The following is a 17,344-nucleotide window of genomic DNA, read 5'->3' on the forward strand; positions in this document are numbered from 1 at the left end:
TCTATTTGCTTTGCTAAATCTTCATCATTTGCTGATGGCATGATCATCTCATAAGGCTTTTTAAGGAGCATTGACTCTGGTATGTTTCTTTAACCGATACTTATTCTATTAATTTATTTAAAATCATGGTTCAGGATTTGCAGGGCTGGCTCTCATGGCTTTTATGGTCACTCTGTTGTCATCTAGTGTCCAATTTAGGAATTGTACCAGGACTTTAAATCATCCAATTCCATTTCCTTATTTTTAATGCTTAATTCTCTGCGTGGCGAGGCGCGTTACCTTGACAGTTTCGATGCGATGATCTACACGACGTAAGTGAATAAAGTTAAAATCTTTCGCAATTACAGTAAAACGCACGCCAATAAAAAGTCGCTTACACGTCTTCGTTTCGAATCTGATGAATGAAAACGGCGAAGCGAACACGTTTCTTCCGTCATGTCGAGTGGGTGCTGCTTTTGAGCTAGTGCCGCGTTCTCCAGGACGTAAGTGAATAAAGTTAAAATCATTCACAATTACAGTAAAACGCACGGCAATAAAAACTCACTTACACGTCGTCGTTTAGAATCTGATGATCGAAAAACGCGAAGTGAAAACTTGTTTCAGCATTGTCTTTTCCGTCGCATCGGGTGGGCGTTGCGTGTATTTAAGCTCCCGCAGCATTACTCCTCCATCCGGGTTACGGGTAGTGGAATTTCCGCTTACGCAAGTTCCGGTACACATAATATCGTAATCAAAATGTTAATGCATAGGTTTTTATTCCGGGTGAAGGATATTCCTTTCCATAGAATTCCGGGGATGGGAATATTTACTGTACACTACTTTGGGGGAAAAATGTGATGCAGTGAAGCCGCAATAAATGAAGCACGATATAGCGAGGGATCACTATAATACAGGGTTGCCGAAACCTTTTGGACCGAAGATCGACATTTCGATCAACCAACCTCCCGGGATCGCCCCTTACCACACGCGTGCGCACACACACGCCGTGAGAAACAGCCTGACACGGGGGCATGCGATGCACTTCTGCAGCCTGTTAACTATCGTAGGCTCACACGTACCGTTTTAAAGTGCTTCCATGGGCCCTCTAAATTCCTATTATTTGCCCGTCTCCTCGGTGAATTGAACACGAAGCAAACTCTGAATGAGAATAATGACGATAAAAGATGTAGTGCAACAGCTCTGATCACAAGCTGCAATTGCAGACTACTGAGCACTAACAACTTCAGGTGACGTAGGTCACGTGCCTCTGTAGGTTTACCTGCTTTATTTTTTAAGTATTTTTTTGTGAACATGAGACTGATGGGATGATTAGGGTGCAGTGTACATTAACACAAAAATATATTACTAACATGTACAAAAACACACCAATGGTTGTTTGTTTTTCTTCCTCCTCTACACCCCTCGGATCTACTTGGGACCAGTCCTCAATCTACCTGTCGATCAGGATCGACGTAATGGGCACCCCTGCTGTACAACACAACACAACACATAAGACACAGACAGTCGTGCAATCTTAACCACTTGTCTGCATACACTTTGTTTTTTGAAGCAGTTATAGATGGAGGAGTAGCGAATCAAAGTGTCCTTTCACCAGTGGATCAAAGACATCATGCGATTGGACATTCGAGGGTGTGCCTCTGCCTTTCACTGCAAAGGCTTTCCGCTTGCACGACAAGACTAAAATAGTTCACATACGCACTAAGGCAGCACAGAACGTACCTGGAGCGAACAAGGTTTGATGATGTCATTGATTGATTGGGCAAAGTGACATTAGAGTCAATTACTGATTTTGCATTAAACTAAAAATATCGGCCAATCAGATCAGTGTAAAGTCTAATTTAGATGTGTCGTGTTGTAATGCGCCTCGGCAAGCGATGGGTTAAGAATAAAATGATTTAATTGGTTTAAATCCTGGGACAAATTCCTAATCCGAACATTACGGGACAAATTCCTAATCCGACGCTAAAGGCTTATGTGCCTTTAGCGTCCTCTTACACGCCCACCCTTCACTCATTGGCGGACTTCCGCATGCCTGTTGTCACTCACTCCGCCTTTTCTCTATATAATCAGCGTGTCGGCAAGAAGCGCTCTCAGTTATGCTTTGGAACTTGGCTCATACACTAGACGCTCCGCATTATAAGGCTTCCTGTTTGGAGAAAATTTAAGACTTTTAATGGCGCCTTATAGTCGGGAAAATACGGTAATCATTTAATTGTTTTATCATTAGGGGTGTTCACAACGGCAACATTTGCTCCGGTGCTGCGCCGGGGCTACCCCAGTAGAGCGTCACACGTGCAAAGTGACACCGGTGTAGCCCCTGAAAACAGCTTACTCCGGAGCAAATTTAACCCACCTCAGGGAGGTGGTTTAAACATTTGCTCCGGAGCAAATGCTCGTTTGCGGGGCAGCACTGATGTAAAATGGTACGTGTGAACGCTACAGGGTTAAAAATTTGCTCCGGAGCAAATGCTCGTTTGCGGGGGGAAGTAGCCTCGCTACGCATGAGAAGAGTTGATTACATATGGCGAGAATGCGTTGCTTTTTTGCTCTGTTGTACTTACGTTAACTGTTTGTCTAATAACGACACAAGACATGATGGCGTTTGACTGGTGCTTTAGTAGATTATAGAATGGCAATAATAGTAGCAAGCGGAACCTTGCCTCTTGGGTTATACTATCTCAACTAGAACAGGGGTCGGGGGGTAGTCCCCAAACATCATCTTTCCTTTTGTAGGAGACTGAACTGTCTCGGAGTTGTTTGTGTAGTTTGTTCCTCTGTTGTGTGTTCACAGCCCCCCCCATAGAATTTATTTAGTGATTTCCTCTCTTGATTTTCTGTTTGGAGCATTAGAGTATATGTTTGCTTTTCTGAGTGTCATTGAAGTCATCATTGATTTACGTTTTCGGGGGCGGTCACTGAACGCCTTTCGAGCAGAAGGCACGGACCGAGACCGAGAAGGTGTACAGAAACTACTGTTTCTGTACAGTAGTTGCTTGAGTTGTGTATGTTTTAAAAAGAACTAACACGAAAAGCTCTTTTTTTCTATCGTTTTGCTCCGTTGCAGAAACTGCCGTGTGGCTGCACCGGCGCTAACACGCTCAGCGGCGTTGTACATGTGAACACTCTACAAAATTTGCTCAGGTGTAGGATATATCGCAACAAAATACATCGGTGCAGCACCCGAGCAAATGTGTGCCGTGTGAACACCCCTGTTATTTTTCTTATCTTGTGCACCTTACGAAACATCTATCTTTTATGTCTCATGATTGTCCTTATCATCTATCCTTTAACTCTTTTCTAAAATATACCATGTTTTATTATCATAGGATGATGACCTGGAACTATATAATCAACATAAATCTATCATGTATCCTGATTATGATGTTCGTGATTACTGCTGTGAATCCCCAGGGCCTGGCTGGTTTACATCATGAAAGAATGAATATTAAATCATTGATTCTAAAAAAAGTACCCTTGTCTTCTCTGTGATCGTAACGCATCACCATCACACCCTCCATCAATGTGTGAACGGTGGGGACTCGGTAGGATTACCCTCGGGTCTCTGAAAACTCCATCGAAATAAAAAGAACGATAATTCTAAAATGTGTTTTACTCCGGCATAGGATATGGGAAAATCCGAAACAAAATAAAACGACCCCGAATGATCGTAACAACGGTGATTGAACCCTAACCTAGGTGTGTTACCAATTGCAACAGCGTAAATAAAGTATGAGAGGGAGCTGCCGTAAAAACGAAGCGTTCGTTTCGGAGTTCTCCGATTCTGGGATCGATTGCTCTTCGGGGATAGAGACGAAACGAATGAAAACCAGGTTGGCTTCGTAAAACCAAAGGCAGTGAGAACCTAGGCGAGTCTCTCTCAGCAGTCGGCTCGTGAAAAAGAAGGGAGCACCGCCCCCGGCGGGGTAGCTTCCCTAATAACAGTTACCTGGAGGGCCGACGCGGGAATGTCAAATAATTTCATTTCCCGGTTCACTTCCCGTCGCTGACAGATTCATTAAGAATTTATTGAAAACACAAACTGTACACACTAGTACAAGATCACCGCAACCATTGTCTGTAAACCGCGGGTGCCCGGAATATTCTGCAAATAAACCCTTCCAAGGTACTGTTCATCGACTCCAGCCTGTACTTGGATAACCAACATCCTCCTCGTCCGAAATTCAACGAACACGCGGGGGAAAAAGGCCACTTTGCCCCCAACACATTAATAACATGCATGTTCCTAATCTGTGAAAAACGAGTTCAATCCCAAAATCTTTTTCTGCTTCTTTTATTCTTCCGGGTGCGTATTTCATGCACTCTCTAAAAATATTTTAATGAAGTGAAGACTAACCTTAAGTTTTTAGGTTCAGAAATACCTCTCTGTCTTTCTATGCTTGTTACAGTGTTTGTTTTACAATTGACACATCCTCGATTTATGCCACATTTTTAATATTGCGAATTCTTTTTGCAGGGCATTTTTCTCCTTAATTCACACCTCGAAGAAACACAGACAAAATGTACTTGGCTTGGCTTAATGGACAATACCAAATACTTGGCCCATTCCCACAACAACAGGCCCAAATTGCCGATAACATGGCGAATCCTGGAGTGAAACCACAACAGAGAGCCATTTCTTGCCAGGGTGGCCCATCTAACAGGCAGACTGACGTTTCTTATCAGACAGCTGGCGAACCGAGACCGTATGTCAATCTGCAGAACCCTTGTCAGAATGTGCAAGGAGGACATCCTTTCCATGCAACCAGATATCAAAATGCTACTAATCATTCATTAGATCAGCATGGATCTGGCTTTAGGTTAAATACGCCCCCTTTTACAACGGCTACCCCACTTCAACTCGGACAGGGTGTTTCAAAGACCGGAAAAGAATCCTCCACTGCAAGTAACACGCACATTGCTTCAGTCAACAAAACTCAATATGGACCACTCTCTCCTTCTGCCGGCCAACAATATTTAGTTGTCTACAATCCCAACACATTTGCTCTCACGCCCCAATCTACTGGACAGAGTTTGCAGGGTTACATTTTGATTCCACCGACAAAGCAAATTCCCTCCACTGTTTTGGTTAGTAGTCAAACAAACATCCCCAAAGCAGCAGAGTCTAGGCATGATGTAATTGGGACAACTCTGCAAGGAACCACTAATCAACAACCTACAACACAATCAAGAAATCAGCTGGTTACCACACACTCAACAAGGCATCTACTGAAGTTACATCCACTGCTGTCAGACTTGCTACTGGCCCCGGGATCAGTGAGCAAGAGTTCCCAGTCATTACCAGCAAATCAAGTAAATGACAACTCCATTTCTACGAGAGTCATCGCTGTTGTGCAACCATTGTCTCCACAATGCGATATAATTACACCTGCAAGTAAAAGTCCCTCACCACACAACTTGAATTTACCCATTGTGGACGCCCAGAACAAGACTACCAAAGAGGACTGTCGGAATCCCCCTGAAAGTGAAACTCGGCCACAGTCCAACAAATGTCTGAGGATGCATGCATCAGCTATCAGACATGCAGATGACACTCCAAGTGAAGTTCTGAGAGTGCATCCGTTGGCTACCAATCTTGCAGATGACATGCTAAGGAAAGACCATTGTCTTGGATCATGTGCTTCAAAACTGGCGACCCTTGAAACTCCAGAAAAGGAAAAGGGGACTAATGACCATAAGATGCCACCCGATGCAAAGGCTAGTATCCTTGAACTTTCCTCTTTACCAACAACTACGTGGACCTTGAAAGATTTAGTGTTGGTGGGTAAAGGATTGGCGATGCAAGGCGCGCCTGCAAATGACGATTTACCCAAACAACTATTAGACATGTTTTGGGGTGGGAGTCGTGACAATTTGGCATGTTCTCTTAAGACAAAATCTTGGTCTGCCTTGATTCGTAATGTTTATTTATTTTGTGCCAACTCTGTGAAAGAAGACACTGTTGTGCTGTCACAGGTATGCCCTTCATTTGCTGATCAACTCAAAAACTTCCAGGTCCTGAAAGATGGCGAGGTTTACACAGAGCTGCCCTACACATCGTCATGGTTGAATACAAATGAACAGCTGGATGATATTGACAAAGAATTTGGCCCCAATATTTACAGATACATGCCTCACAACCAGCCAGATCCAGTTAAAAGAGTCGCCAGCGTTTCATCACAAAATTTTAGCAAGGTTCCCAGATCTGTCCCTGAAAGAGGAGACAAAGATTGTAATGAGCTACTCGCCAACATTTCACCACAAAATGTTGCAGAGGTTCCCAGATCTGACCCTGAAACAGGAGACAAAGATTGTAATGAGCTACTCGCCAACATTTTGCCACAAAATGTTGCCGAGGTTCCCAGATCTGAGCCTGAAACAGGAGGCAAAGATTGTAATGACCCACTCGCCAACATTTCACCACAAAATGTTGCCGAGGTTCCCAGATCTGACCCTGAAACAGGAGGCAAAGATTGTAATGACCCACTCGCCAACATTACACCACAAAATGTTGCCGAGGTTCCCAGATCTGACCCTAAAACAGGAGGCAAAGTTTGTAACGACCCTCTCTACTCATTTAAAATCCAAGTTTTGTCACCAGAAAAAGCAAAAGCCATTTTTGAGCTTGGCTGTGTTGTGATGTCACCAAGTACAGCAAGTATTGGTCAACCAAAGGAAGTCCCAAATACTTCTGGTGCTGTGGAAGATGAGCCACTTCCAGAAGTACACGTTACAAGCGGATCAAAACTAAAAAATCCCCTGAATAATTTTTGCTGCATTGCAAAGTGGAAAGAAATTATTTTTGGTTCCAAAACATCTTCGGATGACAAGTGCCATTGCAAAGAAGGTTTTACGAAGACGCGAGAACAAATGAACTGTCCACAGTTTACAATAGAACCTGATCGCCAATCTCACTCACTGGAAGGAGACATGGAATCTAAAAGAAAGGCGAGAATGACCAGTAGCCTTCCGACAATAAGTTGGCTTAAAATATGCAATGAAATCAGTAAGACCTTTGAATTAAACGACGATCAAGAATCAAATGACCTCCATGGTCAACAGCCAAAAGGAAGCCAGGCAAAAATGACAAGGGAAAACAAAGACGATGTCGCCAATTGTGATATTCCTACCAACCATATTGCTGACAATGAAGAGGATTTGAACAAAGCTCAGCTGAAACCTACAGGTTGCCTGTCAACTGACAGCCACATCAGTGATGACAATTCTTGGACCAAAAATCACATGGACACTAATATGTCAGCCAACAATGAACAGGTTGAACAAGCTTCAACGGCATCTTCACTTGGGACAATGTCACCTTTGGAAACAGAACAACTGATACAATGCAGTCCAAAGTCCGGAAATCAGACCGATTTCAGTAAATCAGGAACACATGGAACTGATGAAAGGAAACGGAAGAGACTTGACAATCCCAACAGTATTTTTCCACACCTGAAGAAGTTGATGAAGAAAAACCTGGATTCACATGAAGTTGATGTTTCAAAAAATAAGGCTGTTGTTGGTTCTGATGGTGAACCTTTAGCGTCAGACAATTCAACTGTCAAATTGATGCTGTTTGGCTCTTTACCACACCAACAGCATGCTTTAATTAATCACGGAAATGAGACGACAAAACCACCAAAGGTAGTTTTTGCAAGGGTTGACACCAAGAAAAAAATCGGTCGAGGTGAACCAAACTCATTTTGTTCAGCCACAAAAGGGACTCTATCTCAAACTAAAATAAAATTAGGAACCAAAATGAAACTAATTGCGGGCAAAGGAGAGAAGTTACGCTCTACAAATGACAAGGATATTGTCGGCCGACAAAGTCAGTCTGTTAAACGTGACAAAAGAAATAATGAAAGTCGACCCCAAGAAGATTTGCCCATCCAGGACAACAGCTTGAATTTCAGCGTTTTGCCCACCACCTTCTGCTTTGAAGGTGAATCAACAGGCCGGGAAAAAAACACAGAGCATTGTTCAGGTAAATCAATGGATTTAATCTGTGTGAAATCTGAACTTGTTTGATTGAACACAAGCACATACACTAGCAGAAATGACTCCATTTTGGTGTCTGAATGGCAACCGATGGATACGCAGGTTCATTGTACCCTTCCGCCATGTAATGGAGGAGCATTTCATTGTTCAGCCTGTCACTATTCCTCACTGGGCGAGATGAACAGAGATGTATCACATTTTCTCGTGGTGACATCCTTGATCTTTCACACTTGCATTTCCACATGACAAGTGGAGCGGTGACATGACGCAAGAGGAAAGAAGTATGGGGCGGAAATTAACACTTATGATGTAAGATGTGCGCCATGTCGAATGAAGTAATGAAAGATAAGGTTGAATGAATTCCATGACAGTTGGCTTGATAAAGCGGCATGAATATTTGCAATTCTAAATATTCAAATGCCAGAGTTCACCATCCTTGACTTAGTCCCTTTTAGATTAGGTTTAATCACTCGGGGAACCCTTCTTGGTTTAGACCTTTTCAAAATAAGTGATATCAATTTAACCTCTTGAGGGAATCAACCAGTGCATTAGAATAGTAATTTTAGGTTTAACCACAAGAGGGTACTAGAGAACCACAGTAGAAATAGACATTCAACTAAACTAATCATCATCCTCAAAACTGAACAATTTTCATTTCTTCCAGATGAACCTTTTTCCGAATCAGAAAAGAAAAGGCCCAGTAAGAAGAGCAGAGGTAAATTTCAAAGTAAAGCGCTTTCTACAGTGATGTTTGATTTTTCATTGATCTGTGTGTATCAATATGCAGTGGATGCTTGGAGTCCTTTTCCCGCAAAGAAGTCCCCTGTACACCATGGTCCAGAGTCCAAGAGGTCCGGTGCCTTTGCAGAGTATCAGAAGAAATAAATGCAGAAGTCACACCCACCCATCATTCAGCAGCAGTTGAAAACACAAAATGATTGTGAACGCGAGCGATTCCTTTTGTTTCTGGTTTTGTACCTTCTTAAGATGGCCAAGTCTTCAGCTTTTTTGCACATTTGACCTTGAGTCACCCTTCCTTTTTTTATGTGTAAATATGTATGTCCTTATTTTTTATATATATTTTGCCATGTTGGTATTTTTGTTGACATTTTTTTCCTGTATCTGGCGTGAATATAACAATGTAGTTTACCATCGTTTAACTATGATAGATCAAAAGGTTTTATTTTACTGAATGATTGTTGCAATAAGAGTTGAAGTATTCGCAACCTACACAAGTTCCATATTTTCCAATTGGATGATTATTTGATTTATTGAATGTTATTTTTTCAGAATATGTAAAAGTTTTTATTTAAATCTTCACAGAAACCTGGTGCTTTGTGTCATTTGTCTCTATTTTGTTACAGCTGCAGCTGTTGTGAAAGCACTATATAAATCAGGATATATTGTATTTTTCTGGTGGAGCTTTGGCATGCAAAAGAGAACTCCCACCGTGGACATCATCTAATCTGATGTCAAACAAGGCCTTCAAATGTCCACGTATTTAACTTTGCACTGCTGATTTTGTGGATCGTTTCTCATTTTCTGCTTCCAGAAAATGAAAAACAATCCCTGGTCCAATCTCAGTCCTGGTTGAGTGTAAGGTTTTGGGTCTTTTTAATTTTGATGTCGATAGCATTGAGTTCAATGTCTGAGCATTCACACAAACTACCTGAGCATTCATTGGACCGCAGTGAGCAACATTTTTTTCCTGCCAAAAATCAGCATAGGCCTAAAAAAAATCAGATTGGTCGGGCCCTAGAAAAAAAATGACTTGCTGCTTGCGAACTCTGAAAGCTGACTTTGAAATTTGGGCAGAAAATGTCTACCCTGACTTGTACTGATTTTCAGCTCTGAATCCTAAATTTAAACTACCTTAACTTCTCTGTACATTAAATAAGTCACCGCTTTGTTACTCAAGGGTCTGCGGGGTGACAAATGTTAAACAGGTTAAAAATAATTGCATTTTTGTATATTTCCCTGATAAATAGGTTATTAATTTAAAAAAAAATGCACCTTTTAATACAACTTTATTTTAAGGTTACCAGTAGTTCCAAATCGTAGCACCAAACACTGCTGCAGTTGAGGCCATAGTTCTCCTCTTGTATGGGCTTGGGCAGCTCAAATTGAGCCAACTTCTTCAGGCGCGACTGAAAGGCAAGCTCTACAAACTGGCCTCTGCCAGGATCTCCAATTAGAACTTGGCGTTTGTGAGTTTTGGTGCAGTGTTCCAGCCAAGTGTGAAGGTTATAGGAGAGGGCCTCATCGTAGAACATGTCGCCAAGAAGGATCAGGTCAAAGTTGCCAGGATCTGAACCAATCATGTCATCTGTCGCACAAATGGGGGACTCCAGACCGTTGAGCTTGAAGTTCATGCAGGTTGCAAGGGTGGCAACTGTGATAAAAACAGACTCCTTTAGAAATAAATGAGTTTAACTTGCACAAGCTGACTTAATGTAGAACTTGTTGCTCAACCAGACAAGAACATGCAAGCTGTTTTGGCCATATATTTATATTAACTGTAATATTCACTTGACAACATATATGAGTTGTCTTGAGTAAGGGGACAAAATGCAGGACTCGGTAAACATCTTCAAACACGCCAGCGGCTATCCTATGGTAGATGTTGCAGACCGCCTCCTGATCACAGTTATTCTGAGCATAATATCCTAAATAGCCTAGAGTATTTTTGTCTGATAAGATGTTTGCATGCTAAAATTATTTGACACAATTACATATACTTTTACCTTTTTTTTTTAACACAAATATCTGTACTTCTACTTGGGTACTTATGTAGTATTTCGGCAATTATAAATTAAAGATTTCTAGAGGATTTTTCCATGATCAAAAATGCTTAGTGAATTTGATAAGTGATTAGTTGTCAATTCATCGTTGCACCTCTAGTTTATTTATTTTATAATACAGAAAAATTGAAAATGAAGGATTGTTATTGACAGTCCTCACCAGGGTCAATGTCATTAGCGACTACTATATTGGCACCACACAGTTTTGCAGCGATGGCGGAAGCTCCACAGCCACACCCCAGATCCAAGACGGATTTTCCCAAACTTACTCCAGGATTATCCAGGAGATACCTACGGGTAGGAGGTTTTAGCAAAGGTTGGACAGCAATAGTACAAATAACATTATTAATTCGAAGGCTTACCTTGACAGTGCTTGCCCTCCTGGCCAGTATATGGCCCAGTATGGGTCCTCAAAAGGCCAAAATTCTGGTCGTTCAAACCAAAACCTACAATTTGGGGTGAAAAGTCTCAGTTTGATCTCTGGTGTCAGGTTATGATCTACAACAATCTCTGTGTTTTCTGAAATGAACTTCGTAATAGATTCATCATCCAGACATTCAGTTGAGAAATAGCTGCGTCGAGCTGTCAATTTCAGTGAATTTAAATAAAACAACCTGAGAGCGCTTAAAACTTTTAACATGACGCCTCACTTTGTCGGGGCTATTTGTAATAGCCACACGTCATTTAACAATGTCACAGTCAGATGAGGAAATTAGGGTCAAAAAACGCATCAACATTTGGATGTTTTGAGTCCAGAAATTTGAATAATCCGTGCTTGAGACACCATTGCTTGTGGTGTGCTTGACAGTTGACACATATGTGTGTTCCGTCGTCGTGTAGAAACGGGGATGAACCATAGTTCCGGTTGATTCGATGCATTGAAAGAAAGCAGTACTGCGCCTCTTTCATTATCAGCCTGTGGAATTCAACTATAATATGCATTGTCATGCGCTGACAACATAAATATAGTCTATAATAAAACGTGTAGAATTCAGATTTAATCTATCAAAAACGTCTTTTAATAGTCTTTGTTTAATTACTTAATGACTGTGAGTCTTTGGCAGTCTTCAAACTTGTTAAAAAGTGTTGTAAAACAATATATAATCCATATTTATATGAAATAAATAATTACAAACAAATGTGAAAAATGCCTGACGTCTGTATATTAATGGAACAATACTGATTTATGATAGAGGGCCACAAGCACTTGAGCATTTAAAAAACAACTGAGTCAAAATAATAATTATTATTATTATTATATATATATTTTATGAGTAGAAGTGGGAGTCAAATTTGGCATCCGATTATTCTTTTCCTCATCTTTCATTTTCACTGACATTGAACGTGGAAAAGAGCAATGAATTGAAATAATCATTTTAGTTTTTCCTTCTAAAATAAGTCTGTTATATTGTTTATAATGTTTAAAATTTCAAATACCTTAATTCATTTCAGAAAAGAAATTATCACTAGCCCAAAAAATATATATTTTCACAGAAAGTCATAGAAATCAAATAAATAATTCTTATCACTGGAATTTATATATGTATCATATATATGCCACATTTTGTAGACAGGAAGTGTTTTTTACAAAACTGGGAAGCAAAATTCTGTCTAACAAAATTTGGTAAATAAACTGACATTAGATTTGTTCTTGGTTTTACTGTTTGGTGCTTTCTACCGCCTTTATTACCGATTTGTCTTACTGTTTATTGTGCATGTTAAATTGCTCCATGTACAGCACTTTGTATGCAGCGATGGCTGTTTGAAAGTGCTCTATAAATACTGTTGACTTGACATGATTTACCATTTTTCTCCTCAAAAATAATACACTAATGTGTGTCAGTTTGGCACATTTTAATCATGTGCAACTGATACACATGTTTGAATTGTGTAAATCCAAAGGACTTTTTTTCCACTGAAGCTTTAATAGTTTTCTTATGTTTGGAGTACAAAAAAAGACGTAATTGTACACAACTGTCCAAGTGAATTTTAAATGCTGGGGCATTTGATGCATCCTAATATTCAAACAGTAATGGATTATATTTCATCCTGAATCTGACTCACACATGTTTCTTCAAATAGCTAATTCGACTTAAAAACCAAGAAAGGATTCTTGATAAAACAAATCCATTTGTGTCATTTGATCGTTGCACACAGAGAAATGAGCTGCTCTTTAGATTCATAGCTTTTGGAATTCACTGATCTATTTAGACAGTCGTCATATTTTAATTGAGTGTTTGGACATGACAGAGTAATTTTTTTTAGGTGCATAGATTTAGATGAGAGAGATTGAGTGTGTTTTTAGTTGCTCTTGTCTGTGATGCAGTACATGAATACAGTAATCTGACATAACAGCTCAATCTTCTACACAATTTGCATACAAAATTTGGTGAAAAAACTACTGTTCAGTGTCTGTAAAGATTTGGGCCTTTGAAGTACATGGGAAGATGCATTCAAACTTCCAAAGTCAAATGTTTCTGGATTGTTTGTCAAAATTGGCTTTGTCTAAGCAGTGAGAGGATAGGAAAAATGATGACATTATCCAGGGTCATCTTGCTGGCCCCAGCTGGCCCAAACAGGCTGAATTTTGAATCTGCTTGGTTGAAGAAATAACCCCGTTACTAATAATGTTGACATTGGATTGGGCAGATTAGATTGATAAAGCAGCACGTAGTCTGAATCTTGCCCCCCCCCCCCCCAAAACAATTAAAATAAAAGAAACATCCTTGTACAGTAGACACAATTGGAAGCAGTTCAGATAAATTAGCCATCTTCACTATTTTGCATAAAATTTTTACCACAAATGAACAATATTCTTAATCTGAAAATAAGAAACAATCTTTAAAAGTTTGAATTAGTTACAATCCATGAGAACTAAAAAGTGGCGACTAAAAATGCAGTTCACGTACGGTCCAGGATGGATCACATACAGTATTTAATATCTTCATTCAAGTGAAATGGTCCATTCATCTGGAAGGCCATGCTTGGAATATTTACATAACTGTAGAGACACAGTTTACTTTTGGCTTTGTATTTAACATTTATTTTGATTGTAAATAGAGATCATGGGATTCCTGCTTGTGTATACAGTCCTGGAACTCAAGAATAATCCGAGAGCAGAGAACTCATTGGCCATGACGTCAGACCCTGAAAGCCTCCAATGTGGAGTTCTCATTTCAGGGTAAATTTCATGACACAGTTTGGTAGCATAGCACCAGATCAATATAGACATAGTAAATCGTTTTCTAATGCATACACCCCATAAGCATGAGAGGAAAAACTTTCAAGAAGAGTTTCTGGAAGATGACTCGGTGCCATTATAAAAATCCTTCAAAGGCCAGCAGAGGGCAGTAATGACCGGTGAACAAACGGTAATCTGGTCACTTCCCTTGTTTTTTTTTTTTGATGGGATAAACTTTACTGAAAATGGATCGATTGACCGCGGCGAGGTTGGTGGTCAGACACCTTGCTGCAATACAGAAGAAGATTTTTCCTCTCCACGCTTAGTAGTGAGATTATCCTGAATTGATTAATCTTCTTGGAGTCCTTCTATTTATTTGGGGATCCAGACGCCCTCAGCAAATCTCCCCTGCGCTGTCACCTTCCCTCTTCTCTTGATGACTCTAAGGATCTTCCGGAGTTGCTTCAGTGGCAAGGTGCACTTCTTATAGATTTTATATGGGACATCACTTGGTCCAGGGGCAGAACGAGATCACACCTCCTGGACTTCTTTGAATTGTGGCTCCCTGGCGTTGAACTCGTCAGTAGCGGGGAATGGATTTACAAGGATGTTGCACTGGCCCAGCTCTTCCAGTCGCTCAGGGTCACTGTAGGTGTTATGCAGATGTTGAGCGATATCCTCCTTGGAAGAGGCCAATGTCCCGTCCCACTTCTGTCCCAGGAACTGTTTAGCGAACACAAATGGGTTGGCGATGAATAAAGCTTGTTTTCTGGATCTCTCTTTCCGATGCCTTCGGTGCCATTCTGCTCTGTGCAAGGTCATCAGCCTTTTCCTCATGACAGCTCTTTTTTTTTTTTCGAAGTATTATTCTTGTTTTTAATATTTTTACTGTAACAAAATAATTTGTAAAAATTCAATGATGACAATGATTCTTTCATTTCTATTTACTTCTCAGCATATGGCTGTTGAAGTCACTTCCGTGCAGGCAGTGTGGACTCGTTCCCACTCATTGATGGTGTTAGAAATAAGTGGGGATGGTTGTCTGCATCCTGTGATTGATTGACGAGCAATCCTTGATCCCATCTGCCTTTTGCTTAAACTCTTCTGAAATATGCTCCATCCGTGCATGTGGCTTTAGGCCAGGGGTGTCCAAAGTCAGTCCTCAAGGGCCGCTGTCCTGCCTGTTTTCCAGCTCTCTCTGGAGCAACACACCTGATTCGAATAATCAGGGTCGTTCTAATGCTGCTTCAGAGCTGGTTGATGAGCCATCAATTGAATCAGGTGTGTTGCAGCCATGAGAGCTGGAAAACAGGCAGGACGGCGGCCCCTGCGGACCGACTTTGGACACCCCTGCTTTAGGCCATGGTAAAGAGATGAGATTTTTTTTCAGGGGCAGCAAGAAAATGTACCCCTGCAGCTAAGCAGATCCTATGAGTTAAAATGCTAAAACAATACTATGCAGTGCACTCCTTGTGCTTATAAGGTCTCGTACTGACTTTGGTTGATGAATCAGTTGATTAAGTGGTGTGTGTTTGTTCATTTAATGCAGCTTGATAATTTAATTGTTCTTTTAATGGAAAAAAAAGCTTGTCCAATTCTAATTTAGAGTTGAATTTTGCTCTCATCATATCTGAACCTCTGCCTCTGGCTTGCCAGATGATGTTCACTGGTCAGATTGTGTCTAGCGGCTGCCATAATAGTGACAGGCTGAAGCCTGTCAAGTTGGATTTGTGAGATGACACATTTACTTTGTTTTCAACCACCATGCCAAGTTGTCTCCTTTCATTTTAGCAATGAGCAAATTGATTCAGTGCAATAATCATCAGTTTTGATTGCAGCACCAAACATTAGTAACCATTACAATATGTAGCATTAAAATCTTCATAGGATGAATACAGTCTCGAAAACATCTTTAGTTGATGGATACCCCACTTCCCTCCCCTCCCTTATTCAGATAATATTTTCAAGTTTGTTTTATAATATGTGAAATTTTACCGTGATCAAACAAAAAAAAGAGACAAAAAGAAGAGAAAAGGGAAGAGAAAAAAATCCCAAGTAAATACCAGACTGCGATGAATTTTGCAATTTATCCAAATTAAGAAAATCATTCAAGGTTTGCATGACAGAAGCATTCTGTGTTCATGCTTAAGAATCAATAAACCGAATATTTTGTTGTGGTTCGATTGAGTTTCTTTTTAAAATGGCTTCATATCAATATGCTGTGATGAAAATGGACAAATGCTCCTGGATGATGCACGACTGAAAATGAATATCACACTGAATAATAGGGTGCAATCAGCATGTTATTATACTCCTATTCATTGCAGCTTCTGGCCAGCAGAGTGGTTGGTTGCATACATAATATTTAAATGCAATTTGTCGGAACACTTTGTTTGAGTTCATCTTCAACTAGAGGTAAGATCGGGCCGCCCGAGCCCGACCTCAGGTCGGGGCGGGCCGTAAAATGTCAATCATTGGTTCGGGGCGGGCTTCTCTCTCACTGACTTATTTTTTTTTTTTCGAGGCTGTCAATAGTTTTGGCCACGAGAGACCGTGGTTCGCAAAAAACCAGAAGTTGCCTCATCACAACACGTACTGTACTAAACTCTTGCAATGACAATTCAAAGAACTCCTTTCTGCCTCTGTCTATGATACGCCCATCATTATTCTTTTTTGTCTCTCTGCTTCTCTCTCTTATAGTGCCGCACTCGATTCTTAAGGACGTACTGCTGCGGTGGTTTACGGCCCAATTTTCAACCCGTCAAAATGACGGACGGCCTTAAATTTCCCTGTCCACTCTTAAAAAAAATTCGGCAATGATAGAAAATTGTCGGTTAATGTAACCTCTTCAGAAACGGAAATATAAAAGATGTAAATGTTTATACAGTCTTGTTTAACTTAGATTTCGTTCCAAAAGACAGGCTTTGTTATCAGAAATCACCCCTCCTCCTCCCGAGTCCTCACAAATAAAATATGAAATGTCGGGTTTGCTTCAGGCTCGGGCCTGCAAATCAAGCCAAGTGATCGGGCTCGTGCCGGGTCGGGCTTAAATACCCTCGGGCCGGTTCGGGTCGGGCTCGATTTTTTTAGGACCAATCTTAGCTCTATCTTCAACCACTTCTGTTGATAAAAAATAAATAAATATATATATATATATATAAATTTGGTTTTATTGTTTGAGTGAATTACACGGTTGGTTTATGGATCCCTGGGATCTCCAGGCAAGAGGGACTGATTTTGATTGTTTTGAACAATGCTAAACTTGAATAAACACAATCCAAAATGAAATCGTAACAAGGCTTTTTGTTGTGTGTCTACTTTCATTCACAGTATTGCCAGCTACGCCGGGGGGATGAAAAAGAAAACG

The 17,344-nt window shown here is 40.6% G+C and overlaps 2 protein-coding genes across 2 annotated transcripts in view; one reads left to right on the forward strand and one right to left on the reverse strand.

Annotated features, from left to right (window-relative positions):
- amn1 (antagonist of mitotic exit network 1 homolog (S. cerevisiae)) overlaps positions 1 to 9,326 on the forward strand; it is a 38,057-nt gene extending 28,731 nt beyond the window's left edge. Inside the window, exons 2-4 of the mRNA XM_086110327.1 lie at positions 4,475 to 7,981; positions 8,660 to 8,710; positions 8,783 to 9,326. Of these exons, the coding sequence (XP_085966453.1) occupies positions 4,519 to 7,981; positions 8,660 to 8,710; positions 8,783 to 8,880 (3,612 nt within the window). The 5' untranslated portion in view covers positions 4,475 to 4,518 and the 3' untranslated portion in view covers positions 8,881 to 9,326. The remainder of the gene's footprint in view (positions 1 to 4,474; positions 7,982 to 8,659; positions 8,711 to 8,782) is intronic.
- A 679-nt stretch (positions 9,327 to 10,005) lies between these two features.
- etfbkmt (electron transfer flavoprotein subunit beta lysine methyltransferase) lies at positions 10,006 to 11,622 on the reverse strand. Its single transcript, XM_086110328.1, has 3 exons — positions 11,159 to 11,622; positions 10,957 to 11,087; positions 10,006 to 10,387 (listed from the first exon to the last, which is right to left on the reverse strand). Exons 1-3 carry the CDS (start codon positions 11,434 to 11,436, stop codon positions 10,023 to 10,025), a joined length of 774 nt encoding a protein of 257 aa, XP_085966454.1. The 5' UTR covers positions 11,437 to 11,622; the 3' UTR covers positions 10,006 to 10,022.
- Positions 11,623 to 17,344: the final 5,722 nt, after the last annotated feature.

The sequence above is a fragment of the Hippocampus guttulatus genome, chromosome 4, assembly GCF_054856545.1.
Source record: "Hippocampus guttulatus isolate MCC_2025c chromosome 4, RoL_Hgut_1.0, whole genome shotgun sequence".
In the NCBI taxonomy this organism is placed as follows: domain Eukaryota; kingdom Metazoa; phylum Chordata; class Actinopteri; order Syngnathiformes; family Syngnathidae; genus Hippocampus; species Hippocampus guttulatus.